We start from the raw sequence: 16,909 nt of genomic DNA on the forward strand, positions 1-16,909 counted from the left end.
GTGTTTAAACACTCGGGGTCTCTACTTCCACTGTGTTTAAACACTCGGGGTCTCTGTTTCCACTGTGTTTAAACACTCGGGGTCTCTACTTCCATTGTGTTTAAACTCGGGGGTCCTCTAATCTCACTGTGTTTAAACTCTCGGGGTCTCTATTTCCACTGTGTTTAAACTCTCGGGGTCTCTACTTCCACTGTGTTTAAACACTCAGGGTCTCTACTTCCACTGTGTTTAAACTCGGGGGTCCTCTAATCTCACTGTGTTTAAACTCTCGGGGTCTCTATTTCCACTGTGTTTAAACTCTCGGGGTCTCTACTTCCACTGTGTTTAAACTCTCAGGGTCTCTATTTCCACCGTGTTTAAACTGTCGGGGCCTCTCTTCCCACTGTGTTTAAATTCTCGGGGCCTCGGGGGCTCTGTTCACACTGTGCTTAAACTCTTGAGACTGCTCATTCTGCAGTTTTTAGGATTTCTACTTTCACTATTTTCAAGTGACTTGAGTTCAAACTGGCAGACCAAATGGATAGACAATAGTCACAGGGATAGACAATCAATAGTTTTTGTATAATTATATTTGTGTACGTAAAGACAATGCTGACAACATTAATTTTGGATGTCTGGCTCTCTGTCATCGGAGGTTTTTAGTATATTTGTGTTAGTTAGTTTCTCCTATCCTAAGTGAACTTTCAAAGGTGCCTTATCAATTACATTATCTATCTCAAAGGAACCATTTTGTCTACCCAAAGTATTGAAGTAAACAATATCATTGTAACTTTTGAACCACCTATTATCTTTGACTTAAGCACCTCCAGAATGATGCCTACTTGCTGGGCTGAATAAAGACGTCCACATCACCAGCTTCTGTATCTCCCCAGTGACTTTGATCACAGTCACACCGAGATACCTCCACTAGTAGTAACTATACTGTAGGACAAAGTCTAAATCAAGAAATAATGGGAATTTGGACGAGAAGTTCTCCAATGATCCTGAGTGATGTTTATCATTATATACACCAAACTGGACAAATCACACTGGCAGGGATTGCCTTGAGGAGAAGTACATAGATTTTCTCTGGGATGACTTCTTAGGACAAAATGCTGAGGCGAATTTGGAGACAGAACTGTAACAAGAGAGCTGTGGATGGTGGTGAACCCCAGTGCAGAGTAAGGTCTCGAATTAACTCAGACTCAAAATAAACAAAGATACAATCACAAACAGTAGCTATTAGAAATGAACTCCTACAATTGAGAACTAAGTGCTCAGCATGAGGCCTTTAAATACAACGTCTCCGTGAAGGAATGTGACAGGAAATAAATGGCAGTCTGAGTCTTAAAGGGGAAGCAGCAGTTAGCCATTCTCTGGGGAAGTGGAGCACTAAAACTTGCTCAGTTGGGACCGTGACAGCAAGAGACTGCAGCTGCAGTAACACACAGTGAAAAACAAACTGCTGGAAGAATGTAGTGGATCAGGCAGCATCTGTGGAGGCAAAGAGTGAGATGTTCTGAATCAAATCCCTGCATGAGGACTGAGGACATAGAAGGGAAATGGGCAGTTAAAGGAGGTGAGAAGAAGAAGTGAGTCAGGATCACTGGGAATCCGTCATTGTGCCGTGGGTGTAACTAATTAAGAAATTTGTGGGGAAGGTTCTCTTAGAAACCATATCATGGTAGAATTTCAAATCCTGTTTCATAGTGAGTGTAATTAGATCTTAAAGTGGTGTATTAAGTGCAAATAAAAGTATCATATGAGTACAGAGGTAGCAAAAGTAACTGGAAAAATAGACTGGTAAGATGTTACAACTCAATGGTGAACCTTCAAGGAAATATGTCATCCATTTCAAAATATGAAATACTCTTTGATAAGGATGGATCATTTGCTGATAACCAAGGAAATTAAACATGGTATTAAACTGAGAGAGGAAGGAAGTGATGCTGTGCAGACTAGTAGTAAGCCAGAAGATTGAAAAAAATTAGAAACAGGAAAGGATAATTAAAAAATCTATAACAAAGAAAAAGACCGAGAATGAGAGTAAATCAGTAAACCAGGTGAAAAAAGGCAATGAGAGTGCTATTTAAAAACAAAGGCTGTAGATAAAGTTGATCACTCAGAGGAAATGGGGAATTAATTAGGAAAAATGAGGAAATGGCAGAGAGCTTAATTAATTATTTTGGATCAGTCCTCATGATAGAGATCAGAAAATAGTCCTAAATATAGAAAATCAGATTATTTAAGAAGGACGAAACTTAAAACAAATGCTGTAAAGATGAACTTAGCAGAGTAAAGTGGCAAAAGACCAACATGTTTGCTGGACCTGATGACTTGCATTGTCAGACCTTAGTGGACATGGCTGCAGATGTCGTGCATCCAGTACATGGGGTAGAATCTACCGATACTCCTTGGACACTGCAAATGTAATGGCACTATTCTAGAAAAGATAGAGATAGAAAGCTGACAACCACAGGCCAAGAAGCCTAACAATAGTCTATGGAAAAATGCTAGGATCCATTATTGCGAAAGTATTAGCAGCTCGATCAAAGTAATCAGGCAGAGTTAAAATGGTTTTATTTCTATGTATCTATCTACCTACCTACCTATCTATCTTTTTACTTGGAGATACACTATAGAATGGGCTATTCCAGCCCAACGAACTGCAACACCGAAAATCCATCTATTTAACACTAGACTAACCACAGGACAATCTCCAACCTGTACAAAAGGGACAGGGACAGCTAAACCCAAGGCCAATATCCTTGTGGGCAGGTTTGCAAGAACAGTTGGGGAGGGTTTAAACTGATTTGGCAGAGGGATGGTAAACTGAGTGATGGGGCTGAAGATGGTGCAGTTGGTAGACAAGCAGAGACAGTGTGTATTGAGATTGTCAGGAAGGACTGGCAGATGATAGGGCAAGATTGCATTCAGTGGGATGAGTTACGATGGAACAGAGGGCCAAAATCAAAAAGGATGATGAATACAGGCTGAAGGTGTTATATTTGAATGCATGCGTATATGGAATAAGGTAGATGATCTTGTGACGCAGTTAGAGATAGGCAGGTATGACATTGTGGGCAACACTGAGATGTGGCTGAAAGAAGATTATAGTTGGGAACTTAACAACCAAAGATACACGTTGTATCAAAAAGACAGGCAAGTAGGCAGATGGGGTGGCATAACTCTGTTGGTAAAAAAAAGTGAAATCAAATCCTTAGAAAGAGGTGACCTAGGATCAGAAGATGTAGAATTGTCATGGGTAGAGTTAAGGAACTGCAAGAGTAAAAAGACTCTGACAGGAGTTATATACAAGCTTCTGAACAGTAACCAGCATGTGGGCTACTAATTAAAATGGGAGATAAAAAATGCATGTCAAAAGGGCAATGTTACGATAGTCATCGGGTTTTTTATATGCAGTTAGATTGGGAAAATCAGGTTGGTGCTAATTTCGGATCCCAAGAGAGAATTTGTAGCATCCAATGAGATTTTTTAGAGCAACTTGTGGGTTGAGTCCACTGGAGGATCAGCTATTCTGGATTGAGTGTTGTGTAATGTACCAGAGTTGATTAGGGAGTTCAAGGTAAAGGAACCCCTAGGAAGCATGAATAATAATAATATGATAGAATTCATATAAATCATTCAGTTTGAGAGACAGAGAAGCTAAAGATAGATGTATAAGTATTACAGTGGAGTAAACCAAATCACAGAGGCATGAGAGAGGAGCTGGACAAAGTTGATTGGAAGGGAACACTAGCAGAGATGACGGCTGAGCAGCATGGCAGCAATTTCTGGAAGCAATTTGGAAGGTGCAAGATAGAAACATTCTAAAGAAGAAGTCTAAAGGCAGGATGATGCAACTGTGGCTGACAAGGGGTGTCGAAGCCAACATAAAAGCTAAAGAGAGGATATATAATAGAGCAAAAATTTGTCGGAGTTAGAGAATTCGGAAACTTTTGAAAACCAGCAGGAGGCAACTGAAGAAAGCTATAAGGAAGGAAAAGGTGAAATTTGTAGACAAGCCAGCCAATAATATCAAAGAGGATACCAAACATTTTTTTCAGATATATAAAGAGAGAAGAGTGGACTGCTGAAAAATGATGCTGGAGAGGTAATAATGGGGGACAAGGAAGTGGCGGATGAACTGAATAAATATTTTGCATCAGACTTCACCATGGAAGACACCAACGGTATGCTAGAAGTTCAAGAGAGTCCGGGGCCAGAAATGAGTGTAATTCCTATTACTGTACTAAGGAGAAGGTGCTTGGGAAGCTGTAAGTTCTGAAGGTAGATAAGTCACCTGGACGAGATGGACTTCATCCATGTTTCTGAAAGAGGTAGCTGAAGAAATTGAGGAGGCATTAGTAATGATCTTTCAAGAATCAATTGAATCATGGATCCAGAAGATGGGAAGATTGCAAACGTCACTCCATTCTTCAAGAAGGGAGGGAGGCAGAAGAAAGGAAATTATAGGCCAGTTAGCTTGACGTCAGTGGTTAGGAAGATATTGGAGTTGATTGTTAAGGGCAAGGTTTCGTGGTACCTGATAAAATAGGCCAAAGTCAGCATGGTTATCTTAAGGGAAAATCTTGCCTGACAGATTTGTTGGAATTCTTTGAGGAAATAACAAGAAGGATAGACAAAGGATAATTGGTAGATTTTCTGTATTTGGATTATAAGAAGGCTTCTGACAAGGTACTGCATGTGAGGCAGCTTAGCAAGTTGAGAAATTTTATTACAAGAAAGCATGGATAGAGCATTAGCTGATTGGCAGGAGGCCAATGAATAATGGGAGCCTTTTCTGATTGGCTTCAGGTGACTAAGGTTCTGCAGGCATTGGTGTTGGGACCACTTCTTTTTATGTTGTATGTCAATGATTTGGATAATGCTATTGATGGCTTTTTGGCCAAGTTTGTGGATGATGCAAAGATAAGTGGATGGGCAGGTAGCAGGGAAGCTGCAAAAAGACTGAGATGGATTAGGAGAATGGGCAAAGATCTTGCAGATGGAATACCATGTCAGAAATTGCACGGTCATGCCTTTGGTAGAAGGAATAGAAGTGTAGACTATTTTCTTAACAGGAAGAAAACCCAAAAATCTCAGGTACAAAGGAACTTGGGAGTCCTCACGCAGGTTAGTTTCCAGGTTGAATTGGTGGTGAAGTGAGCAAATGCAATGCTAGCATTCATTTTGAAAGGACTAGAATATAAAGACAGGGATGTAATGTTGAGACTATGTAAAGCTGCACTTGGAGGATCGTGAGCAGTTTTGGGCCCCTTATCTAAGAAACGATATGCTGAAACTGGAAAGGGTTCTAGGACCGAAGTGCAGAAACTTTGAATAGAGGGACATCCATTTAGAACAGACATGAGGAGGAATTTCTTTAGCTAGAGGGTAGTGAATCTACAGAGTTCATTGCCACAGGCAGCTGTGGAGGTCAAGTCATTGGGTATATTTATGTTTGAGGTTGATAGGTTCTTGATTAGTCAGGGTGTGAAAGGTTATGAAGAGAAGTCTGGAGAATGATGTTGAGAGGGAAGTGATCAGCCACGGTCAAATGGCAGTGCAGATAGGATGGGCCGAATGGTCTAGTTCTGCTCCTGTGCCTTATGGACAATTTACAATGACCAATGAACTTACTAACCGTCTTTGGGCCATGGGAGGAAACTGGAGTACTCGGAGGAAACCCATGCGATCACAGTGAGAGCGTACAAATTCCTTACAGAGTTGAATTCCCGATTCCAATGCCCCAAGCTGCAATTGCATCGTGCTCATCGCTATAGCATCATGGTTTTATAAAAAATAAATTCTCTTTGACAAACGTGCTCGACTTCTTTGGAGACATAACTAACAGGTGGATAAAGAGGAACCAGAAGATGTCATGTGTTTGGATTTCCAGAAGGCATCCAATAAGGTAAAAGGTTATGTAAAGGAAAATTACATTATGTTGAGGGCAATACACTCATTCAACTATTCACGTTACTGATATACATAAAGGATCCCAGTCTGCTGTAGTAAACAAACAGAAAATCTGCAGATGCTACAAATCTGAGCAACACACAGTAAATGTTGGAGGAACTCAGCAGGCCAGGAACCTTATGGAAAAGAGTAAACAGTCAACATTTTAGCCCAGGCCCTTCATCAGGACTTAAGCTAAAGTGGAGTTTATTGATGACACTAAGAAAGGTGTGTTCACCTACATAAGCTGAATTTTAAAGTCCTAGTTCTGATGAAAGGTCATCAAGCTGAATATTTAAGTTGTTTCCCCTTCAACACCTGCTGCCTGACCTGCTGGAGCTTTTCCTGTTTTTATTTCAGACTCTTGGCATCTACTGTTTTTTCACAGCTACCTAGGCTATTCCTCTTCCCACCCTGTCTCCTGCAAAAAATGCCATTCCCTTCTCGCAATTCCTCTTTCTGTGCTGCATCTGCTCTCAGTATGAGGATTTTCATTCCAGGACGAAGGGGATGTCTTCCTTTTTTAAAGAAAGGGGCTTCCCTTCCTCCACCATCAACTCTGCTCTCAAACGCATCTCTTCCATTTCACGCACATCTGCTCTCACCCCATCCTCCTGCCACCTCACTAGGGATAGGGTTCCCCTTGCCCTCACCTACCACCCCGCCAGCCTCCGGGTCCAACATATAATCCTCCGTAACTTCCCCCACCTCCAACGGGATCCCACCACCAAGCACATCTTTCCCTCCTGCTCCATTTCTGCTTTCTGCAGGGATTGCTCCCTACGTGACTTCCTTGTCCATTTGTTCCCCCTCCCCCCTTACTTCCCACCGATCTCCCTCCCAGCACTTATTCTTCTAAGCGGAACAAGAGCTACACCTGCCCTTACACTTCCTCCCTCAGCACCATTCAGGGACCCAGACAGTCCTTCCAGGTGAGGCGACACTTCACCTGTGAGTCGGCTGGTGTGGTATACTGCGTCCGGTGCTCCCAGTGTGGCCTTTTATATATTGGTGAGACCCGACGCAGACTGGGAGACCGTTTCGCTGAACACCTATGCTCGGTCTGCCAGAGTGGCTACACATTTTAATTGCATGTCCCATTCCCATTCTGATATGTCTATCCTTGGCCTCCTCTATGTCAAGATAAAGCCACACTCAGGTTGGAGGAACAGCACCTTATATTCCGTCTGGGTGGCCTCTAACCAGATGGCATGAACATTGGTTTCTCTAACTTCCGTTAATGCCCCCCTTCCCTTGTTACCCCATCCTTTATTTACTTACTTATTTATCTATCTATCTATTATTTTCCCCTTTTCTCTCCCCTTTTCCCCTCTTTTTTTCTCTCTCTGTCCCTCTTACAATCAATCCTTGCCTGTTCTCCATCTCCTTTTGTTGCTCCCCTCCCCCTTTCTTCTTCTCTAGGCCTCCCGTCCCATGATCCTTTCCCTTCTCCAGCTCTGTATCACTTTCACCAATCACCTTTCCAGCTCTTAGCTTCATCTCTCCCCCTCCTGTCTTCTCCTATCATTTTGGATCTCCCTCTCCCCCTCCCACTTTCAAACCTCTTACTATCTTTTCTTTCAGTTAGTCCTGACGAAGGGTCTCTGCCCGAAACATTGACTGTACTTCTTCCTATAGATGCTGCCTGGCCTGCTGCCTTCCACCAGCATTTTGTGTGTGTCACTTTTTTAAATGCTTTTTGTTTGCAACGACAGAATTGGAGACAATTGCTAATTACTTTTGTTAAGCAAAATTACATCCATTACTGTGGCTGCCCCACGGGAATCAGGTTGCTCTTTTTGAACAATTAATTGGAAGTTACCTCTTCTGCAATGCAATTAGAGTGATATCAAAACCATTAGTGACTCATGTAAATGTGCCAGTCCAAGTGTTGGGAGAAGTACTCTGATACATTACAGGAGCCATCTGTCCTTTTGCCTTGTCATCGCATTACCATGAGATCAGTCACTTTACCGGAAGCCTCTTTCATTCTGTGCATAAATGTGGTTTACAAATTGTCTTAGTCACCTTACTTTTGCTCATTTATTTGTGTTTGAATTTTTGTGTAAATATTTGTTCTTGGAATTGTCGTTAAAGTGGGCAATCGTTGTCCATTTCTGGCTATGATGGTCGGCCTTCTTCCTGAATCATTGATATAACTGGGAGGCTCACTCAACTGCTGCAGAGTCAAGTAAAAGGTACCATGCTTGCCTTAAGCCTGAAATAATGTGAAGCGTAGACTGTGGTGAACTACATTTACCTGTCTGGATACGCCCCTCTGCTGACTGCTCCTGTGGCTCCTCCCACAGACCCCTGTATAAAGGCAATTGGAGACACTGCTCCTCCCTCAGTCTCCAGGATGTTGTGTGGTGGTCTCTTGCTGCTAATCGTGGTCTCTTGCAGCTAATAAAAGCCTATCTCTTGCCTCCCGTCTCCGAGAGTTATTGATGGTGCATCATGGACAAAGTACTGAAAGCAGGTCACAGTGCCTAACGGCTATTAGTTGGACTTTTGCAACAATCGTTACTTTGGTCCTAAGTATTTGAGATTGAGTTCAGAATCCTGATTGTCCTGAACAATCCTAACAAGACTAAATGTATTAGAAATAGAAGCAGGAATAGGCCACTTGGCCTTTTGTGCCTGCTGGTCATTCATAAAGCTCATGGCTATTCTTCTATCTCAACATCATTTTTCTGCACCATAGCCATATTTTTAATCCATGCATTGTTTTTTTTTGTTTTGAATGAACTAAATAACAATCTCCATGACCCTATGGAGCAGAGAACTCCAAAGGCCACCGGTCTTTAATGGTGAAATTTCTTCCCATCTAAATCATAAGCATCCTATCCTTTTTCTGTGACTCCTGGTTCTAGACTCCTTAGCCAGGGGAAACATCCTAACTGCATTCAGAAAAATATCATCAGCTTCAATGCAAACTATTATTCTTCAAAACTCAAGAGCATCAAGGCCAATTCTATACAATCTTTCTTCATATGGAAAACCCATCAATCCTGGACGAGTGATTTGTCATTGTAGTCTCTTTATGGCAAGAACACCGCAGCAGTGTAATGGTTAGGGCAAGGTTATAACAGCTCGAGGTGTTGGACTTCAGAGTTCAATTTCAGCACTATCTAAAAGAAGTTTGTATGTTCTTCTCATGATTGCTTGGGTTTCCTCCGGGTGCTCTGGTTTCCTCCCACAGTCCAAAGACATATCAGTTAGTAGGTTAATTGTAAATTGTCCTGTGATTAAGCTAGTGTTAAATAGATGGGTTGCTGGCCAGCGTAGCTCATTGGGCCAAAAGGTCTACTCAGTGCTGTAGCTCTAGGTGTTATTATGTTCTGTTTTTATTGAGGTCATTACAAATCCCAGCATTTTCCTTCTTACTTCCTCCTTTATTTAGTAGTAAAGTCATATTTTCTGCTCCTTAATCTTCAGGAACAAATTGTGGAATCTATAAAATATTGAAAGTTTGATAACCACCTCTTTTGATATTATTACTTGTGATTTATCAGCTTTCAGTTTAGCCAATTTTTCATGTTAATTTTTACCGCTACACACTTCAGTCCCTCATATTCTCTAAATCCTGAATTCTCTCAAACCTGCAGTGGGTTTATTGTGTTTCTTCCTTGAACACAAACAAAAAATAATTTTTTAATTTCTCTGCAATTTCCTTATCCCCTGTTATAAATTTTCACATCACTTCCCATTAGAGCCCCACAATTAACACACTCTTCTACCCTTTCTGTATAATTATAGATGCTCTCAAAGTCAGTACAGTATTTATGTTTCTTACCAATTTATTTTCATATTCTATCCTCCTTAATCTGTTTCTCAGTCTCCTTTAATTGAAATCTAAAATGCTCTCAAATCCTTTTTTGAAAAGTCTCGTCCTTGGATTTTAAATGGCTTTTAATTTCTATTAATCCTGGGATCAGAGTTACTAGTGCTGTGTCATTTGGCTAAAAATTGTGAAATGTGTCATACTTCCTTTAAAAAGAAGAAAAATTCAACACTCTTCAGAGGCCATTAACCAAAATGTAACGTTAGAGTAGATCAGTACAAGCTGGGTCAAATAGGTAGGCATTAAGAAATGTCTGCAGGAGGGAGACCAGATATTTCCAGAATCTCATACAAGAGGAAATCTGCAGGTGCTGGAAATCCAAGCAAAACAGACAAAATGCTGGAGGAACTTGCCAGGCCTGGCAGCATCTATGGAAAAAAGTACACTCGACATTTCAGGTCAAGACCCTTTGGCAGGATCTAGGATCCACAAGGGAAAGCCGTAGAGAACCAGCAAACCATAGGCATTGCTGAGGTAGGTAGGGAGGTAATACAGAAGTACTGGAGGCTTGGAAAGACACAGAGACAGGAGTATATAGCTATGGAAGATTGGGGAGCACTGTGGAACAGCTGTGGAACTGCTGAAGCTGCATTCTCACCACACCAAACTTCTCATGCGTCATTGACGCCATCTATGTTGCCCGTGAGCAATTCACAACTTCCATTTAAATTCAAAGCTTGTTATCCAAACTATGTGTTATTACTTCAATACTTATTGCAAAACTAGACTTATGACCATGAGCTAGCAAAGACAGTAATGAGCAGTATCTCCTTTTTAATTCATTTACTGCTTGTAGGTGTTGCTTCTAATGCCAACATTTATTGCCCATCCCCAACTACCCTTGAGAAAATGGCAGTGAGCTAGTTTTTTGAACCTTAGCAGTCCTCCAGGTAAAGGTATTTTGCACACTCTGTCCAGGTAGGGACTTCTATAGCTTCGGAGTGACAATATACTTCAAAGTCCAGATGGTATGCAACCTGGTTCTGAATCTGGACATGATGGTGTTTCCATACCCTGGTACCTTTGTCCTTGGTGGTAGTGGTCGTGGGTTTGAAAAAGGCAATTGAAGTAACCTGGACAAGTAACTGAAGATTATTCTTGTAAGCAGTGCATATTGCAGCTTTTGCAACCAGTGCTGAAGGAATGGTTGTTAGGCTGGCTGCTAAACATCTTGCTCGGTCTTGAGTGTTGATGCTGCACAAATCTAGGCAAGTGAAGAATATTCTATCAGATGTCTGATGTGTAGAAGGTGGAAAGGCACTGGGGAATCAGGAGGAGTCACACAATACAATCAATCCTTTTTTTTGCAGCGGGATGGTAGGGGCCAATTTCAACTCAAAGCTCAATGTTCCAGCAATATGCTTGGCTCCCCCTTGGGCTACTGTCATCCATGTCTTCAATAAAGGATAAAACTTCACCCCTCAATGTCCATCACACCTTGAAAGAAATGAAAACAACTAGAGTTCTTCTGTTGCATCACCATTCTTTCAGACAGATTATCCCTATCTCATTCTTGGATGTCTATCTCTGTGCTCCTGACCTTTGTACAACTTATTGCAAAATCCCACATAGAATGGGGATTCCTTTCTCTTGCTGACACTGCAAAAAAAGTCTTATAGTTGGTGAGTATGTGTATTTTTCCCTCAATCTCGGGGCCACCACCAGAGACCAGGGAGCGTGAGGGTTTGGTACAGTACCTTTACTGTACCTCGTAGTGCACTTGTCTGGACTGAGATCTCAGATGTTGTTTCCAGGATTTGTTGGAGCCATTCTCCTAGTACAGATGTTACAGATCCAAATGCTCCTATCACCACCGGGATTTCTCTGGCTTTTACCTTCCACATCCTTTCTGCCTGCTCTTTCAAGCCCTGTTTCTCCAGCTTCTCACATTCTCTCTTCCTGATGTTACTGTCATTCAGGGTTCTGTCATTCTTCTCTTTCTTGTCCAGAATTACCATGTCTGGTTGGCTTATCAGTCTCCAGGATCTTGGCTGTGTCATTCTCCACTACCTTCTTGGGTATTTCCTATTTGAACGTGGGAGTGTCCAATACACACTCAGCACAGATGTTCCTGTACACGGTTTTGCAAGTTGGTTGTGCCATTCAGAGTATCCTGTCCCTGCCTGCATTTTAAACCCTGCTACTATGCACTGTACTGCTACCATGTTAAAAAAACAACATGACATATGTGAGTGATGATAAACCTAATTCTGATATGGGTCTCTGTTGTGGACTGAAAGTGGACAGGGGACAAGGAAAGAGGAGGGAGTGGGAGACACCATAAAGACATCTGTAATGATCAATAAACCAATTGTTTGGAATCAAGTGACCTTGCCTTGTGTCTCAGGGCTGGGCGAGTCTGCACACACGCCACCCTCCCGGCCCATGGCATTCCTTCTATGCCACCTGTCCCACACCACTCCCACAGCAATCCACCCTCACCATTCCAAACACTCTGCTCCCACCGGATTTACAAACTCGCTTTCTGCTCCACATTAACAAATAGAGTAGTTTCTATACATCCTAGCTACTGTATGTGCCTAAGTACTTAGAAACATAGAAAAATTACAGCACAATACTGGTCCTTTGACCCACAAAACTGTCCCTAACGTGTACTTACTTTAGAAATTACCTAGGCTTACCCATAGCTCTCAATTTTTCTGAGCTCCATGTACCTATCCAGTTGCCTCTTGTCATATCCATCTCCACTATCATTGCCAGCAGCCCACTCCACGCACTCACTACTCTCTGTGTAAAAAAACTTACCCCTGACATCTCCTCTGTACCTACTTCCGAGCACCTTAAAACTGTGTCCTCTCTTGATAGCCATTTCAGCTTTGGGAAAAAGCTGCTGACTATCCACACGATCAATGCCTCTCATCATCTCATACACCTCTATCAGGTCACCTGTCATCCTCCGTCACTCCAAGGAGAAAAGGCCACGTTCACTCAACCTATTCTCATAAGGCATGCTCCCCAATCCAGGCAACATCCTTGTAAGTCTCCTCTGCACCCTTTCTATAGTTTCCACATCCTTCCTGTAATGAGGTGACCAGAACTGAGCACAGTACTCCAAGTGGCGTCTGACCAGGGTCCTATTAAGCTGTAACATTACCTCTCAGCTCTTAAACTCAACCCCCGGTTGATGGACGCCAATGCTTGTTTAACTACAGAGTCAATCTGCTTAACAGCTTTGAGTGTCCTATGGACTCAGACCCCAAGATCCCTCTAATCCTCCACACTGCCAAGAGTCTTACCATTAGTTCTATACTCTGCCATCATATTTGACCTACCAAAATGAACAACCTCACACTTATCTGGGTTGAATTCCATCTGCCACTTCTCAGCCCAGTTTTGCATCCTATCAATGTCCCGTTGTAACCTCTGACAGCCCTCCATACTATCCACAACCCCGCCAATTTTTGGGTCATCAGCAAATTTACTAACCCATCCCTCCACTTCCTCATCCAGGTCATTTATAAAAATCACAAAGAGAAGGGGTCCCAGAACAGATCCCTGAGGCACACCACTGGTCACCGACATCCATGCGGAATATGACCCGTCTACATGCCTCCTTACTTTCTCAGTAAGCCTTGCATGAGGTAACTTGTCAAATGCCTGCTGGAATCCATATACACTACAGCTACTGCTCTATTTTCATCAATGTGTTTAATCACATCCTCAAAAAATTCAATCAGGCTCGTAAAGCATGACTTGCCTTTGACAAAGCCGTGTTGACTATTCCTAATCATATTATGCTTCTCCACTTATTTTTTTCAATTATTTGAGAGAACTCTTAAAGAACAAAATCAAATTGAGGGATTAGCTGGGGTTTTCTTCATTTATTTGGGACACTATGCTACTTAATTGGGACAGGAAACAGTTGTTGAACAGTGTTTAACTACTTCAGTTGCGTTTACTTGCATGGCCTTAGACACTACACTGTGCTTAGAGCGAACAGCTTCTAACTAGCGTTATTAAAGTGTATTTGCATGGACATTAGACCCTGCACCTTATTTAGAGCAAACAGTTTTTTAAAAATAGCACCAGTTATGTTTTTTTTGTGTTGAAAAGCAGTGATTTTTGTCAGTGATTGTTGGCGAGAAATAAGCACTAAGAAAATTTGCTTACAGTGGTTTTAAGCATGCAGGCTCACAGATGCCAGAAATGACCAGGAGAGAAAATAAAACAACTTCAATACTTCCTGCAGTTAGGAACTATATGAAGAATTTGAAGGTATGAACAATGATTTTATATTTGATCATGAATATGAAGATTTGGAGGATGCTATTGTTGAAGGCATTGTATGAAGGCAGTCCATTGTCTGCATGAGGTGTTTGCTTTGATTTTGTTCATTTATAGCCAATTAAAAGAACTTGGTAGCATACACTGGATAAATTCCTCCATCAATAACTATTAAGATGTCTTGACGGTACTGTAGTAGTAATGGTAGTGTCCTTATTTGTTCTGTATTTCATTTAAATACATAACTTGTTACTCAGTTAAATTATATTTGTCTTTTTTATACCCTTTTAACTATTTCCGTGAAACTTCGGCTAATTGGGGAAATCGCTTATTTGGGCAAAATGTACTAGTCCCAATGTGTCCCAGTGAACTGAAATCCAATGTACTGTATATACACAACAATTTCTCTTTCAAAAACAGCAATAAACAATCTGTTGGAGAAATCAATGGGTTGAGCACATCCATGGGAGGGAAGTTACTGTCAATGTTTTTTGGGTTAAAATTTTGCATCACAAGTCTTGATGCAGGGTTTTGATCCATAATGTTGGCAATTCCTTTCCTCCTGCAGATGCTGCTCAACTCATTGATTTCTTCCATTTAGTTATTGTTCCAGTTTCTGTCATCTGCTGTCTTGTGTCCCCCTTTTCAGAGTAACTAAAGAATCAATTTCTGCCATCTGTTCACTGTGTAAAAGCAAATCATTTCATCAAGCCTGGGTAGGTGAAGATTTGTTCTGTAATGGAGAAATGGAGAACTGTGGTTTAGGTGAGAGCCAAGCATTATTTGCCAGTTACTGGAACATTGAAATTGCCACCTACCATCTCTGCGCAAATGAAGTAGAAAGCAAAAGAAGGATTAAATGTAAATTTGACTCACACCTGATTCCCCAAAGCCTTTCACCCTTCAACAAGACAGATGTATGATTGAATGTCCCTCACTTGCTCTTTTACCAATTGCCTTACGTTTTGAATTCCCTGCCTACCAACTCTGCTGCTGGTGGAAAGTTTCATTATTTATTGTCAAAGCCTTTCATGTTTTGGATGCTTTTCAATCTCTCTGTTACTTTTCTCATATCTGCTATGATAATATTTTATTAACATATCCTTTGCTGGCTTAAGTTGTCATTTGATATAAACTGCTGAAAAATTCTGGACCTCCCACTCTTCCCCAGCACCATTTTTCTAACTCATCTTTTTCCACCAGTACAAAAGTAAGTTGAATAAGCTGCCAAGTGTAAGATGCTTTTAAAAAACGAGGCAAAGAATAACAATAGAGGGGAGAATAAATCTTCCTATGCAGCAGCAATGAGCTGAAGCAAAAGCAGAAACCGTTTCCAGCATCTGACTCATATGTGAGCAGAGCAGACTCTATGACCCCCTGGAGTTTCTCTGTACCAAGAATTTGCTTCTCTTATGATGTACCCAGGCCTCTGCTGGTAGTTACAGCACAATCTATGGTTACCAACAGTATCAAGGCAGCTCAGTCAAACAAAAATGCAGAAGGTAGTCAGAGAAATCAGAGGACAACTCACGTCTGGGTCCAAAAACTGGGAAGATGTTGCTGAGATAAACAGAGAGAGCCGAACATTGATGGAGCTGATAATGCCGAGGATGGAAATGCACCAGCGCTGGTCTTCAGAATACGCCATCCCCTCAGACACTCCCCTTGAGCCACAGCCGGTCACGGTGTGCGTTCATCCACAAACAGACACACGCACACATACACACACCGTGAGGGAGCTGTGTGATTGATGAACTGAAGCCGGGTTGACAGAATTCACATCTGTCCCTGAGTCGCCTGCCTCTTGCAGCTTCACGGAACAGAGGGCCTGCACTGCACCTTGGGGAAATCATTAATTAATTAAACACGTCTCCTTTTACACACAGACTGCAGACCAACAACAATCAACAAAGCAAAGAGCGTTGGTAGATTCCTTTAGTACTAAAATAACCAAGTTTCTGTTTTCACGGCATTCTTATTTTGCATCAACCTGTGCTGTTTACATGGGAGTATTTCGAGAGTTAGCTTACAGGTAAGTCTTGTTTCATTCTGTGTGCTCTGGGGTGAAGAGCTGGGGAACATAGGAACTTGGAAACAGGAGCAGGTTCTTCAGTCCTGGAGCCTCATCAATTAGACGAACTCCATTTACTGCCATTGATCCCCTTATCATTGATTTCCATAACGACGGAACGCATTCTGATCAGAATTTCTTTGTCAGAGGAACATTGATTTTTACAGGTAGTTGTATATCCGATGTTTGTTAAGTGATGTCATTCCCTTTGAAATGTTTTTTTTTGGTACCATTCTTTTCTCACAGCAACCACCTGCTAAACAGGAACAATTTACTTCTCCTGCTCACACTGAGTCTCATTGCTTCTGCTCTCCTGTCACCTGATCTTCCGGTCCCAGTCTTTCCAGTCCCCGAGGATGGCAAACATCCAGTACCATGATGGTCCCAAAAGTGCCGCCCAAGGTCCCTGACTTTCCGGTTTCACCTGCCTCAACCCTCTGATAGTTACAAGCTTCCAGTTCTCTGATCAGTGACCATCCGGTCTTTCTCTGATATATTTATTGCTGACCCCTTTGTCTCCAATCTCATTCACTGATATGTTGATTCTCCTACTGCCCAGACCTTCTGATTCCCTGTCTTTGAGGCCAAGGCGTCCTTTGAGGCCTTAGCCCTTCTAAGCCTGGGAACCTGACACTCTGATGCTGACCCTGTTTTCCAAGTTTTCATACTAAGTGCCCTTAAGGTGGCAATCTTCCAGTCAACTGGCTTGAGCATTTGATAGCCAGAAGAAGCACACTGACCACACTTGGCTCTGGCCATGATGGTCAGACCCTTGAATTATTTCACCAATCCCACCACTCAATTCCCAT

General features: G+C 41.9%; 1 protein-coding gene across 1 annotated transcript in view; it reads right to left on the reverse strand.

Annotated features, from left to right (window-relative positions):
• The window catches only part of tmie (transmembrane inner ear), an 88,537-nt gene extending 72,683 nt beyond the window's left edge, over positions 1-15,854 (reverse strand). The window contains exon 1 of the mRNA XM_059974178.1: positions 15,561-15,854. Within this exon, the coding sequence (XP_059830161.1) occupies positions 15,561-15,677 (117 nt within the window). The 5' untranslated portion in view covers positions 15,678-15,854. The remainder of the gene's footprint in view (positions 1-15,560) is intronic.
• Between the last annotated feature and the right edge of the window lie 1,055 nt (positions 15,855-16,909).

Source organism: Hypanus sabinus, chromosome 1, assembly GCF_030144855.1.
Source record: "Hypanus sabinus isolate sHypSab1 chromosome 1, sHypSab1.hap1, whole genome shotgun sequence".
Lineage (NCBI taxonomy): Eukaryota > Metazoa > Chordata > Chondrichthyes > Myliobatiformes > Dasyatidae > Hypanus > Hypanus sabinus.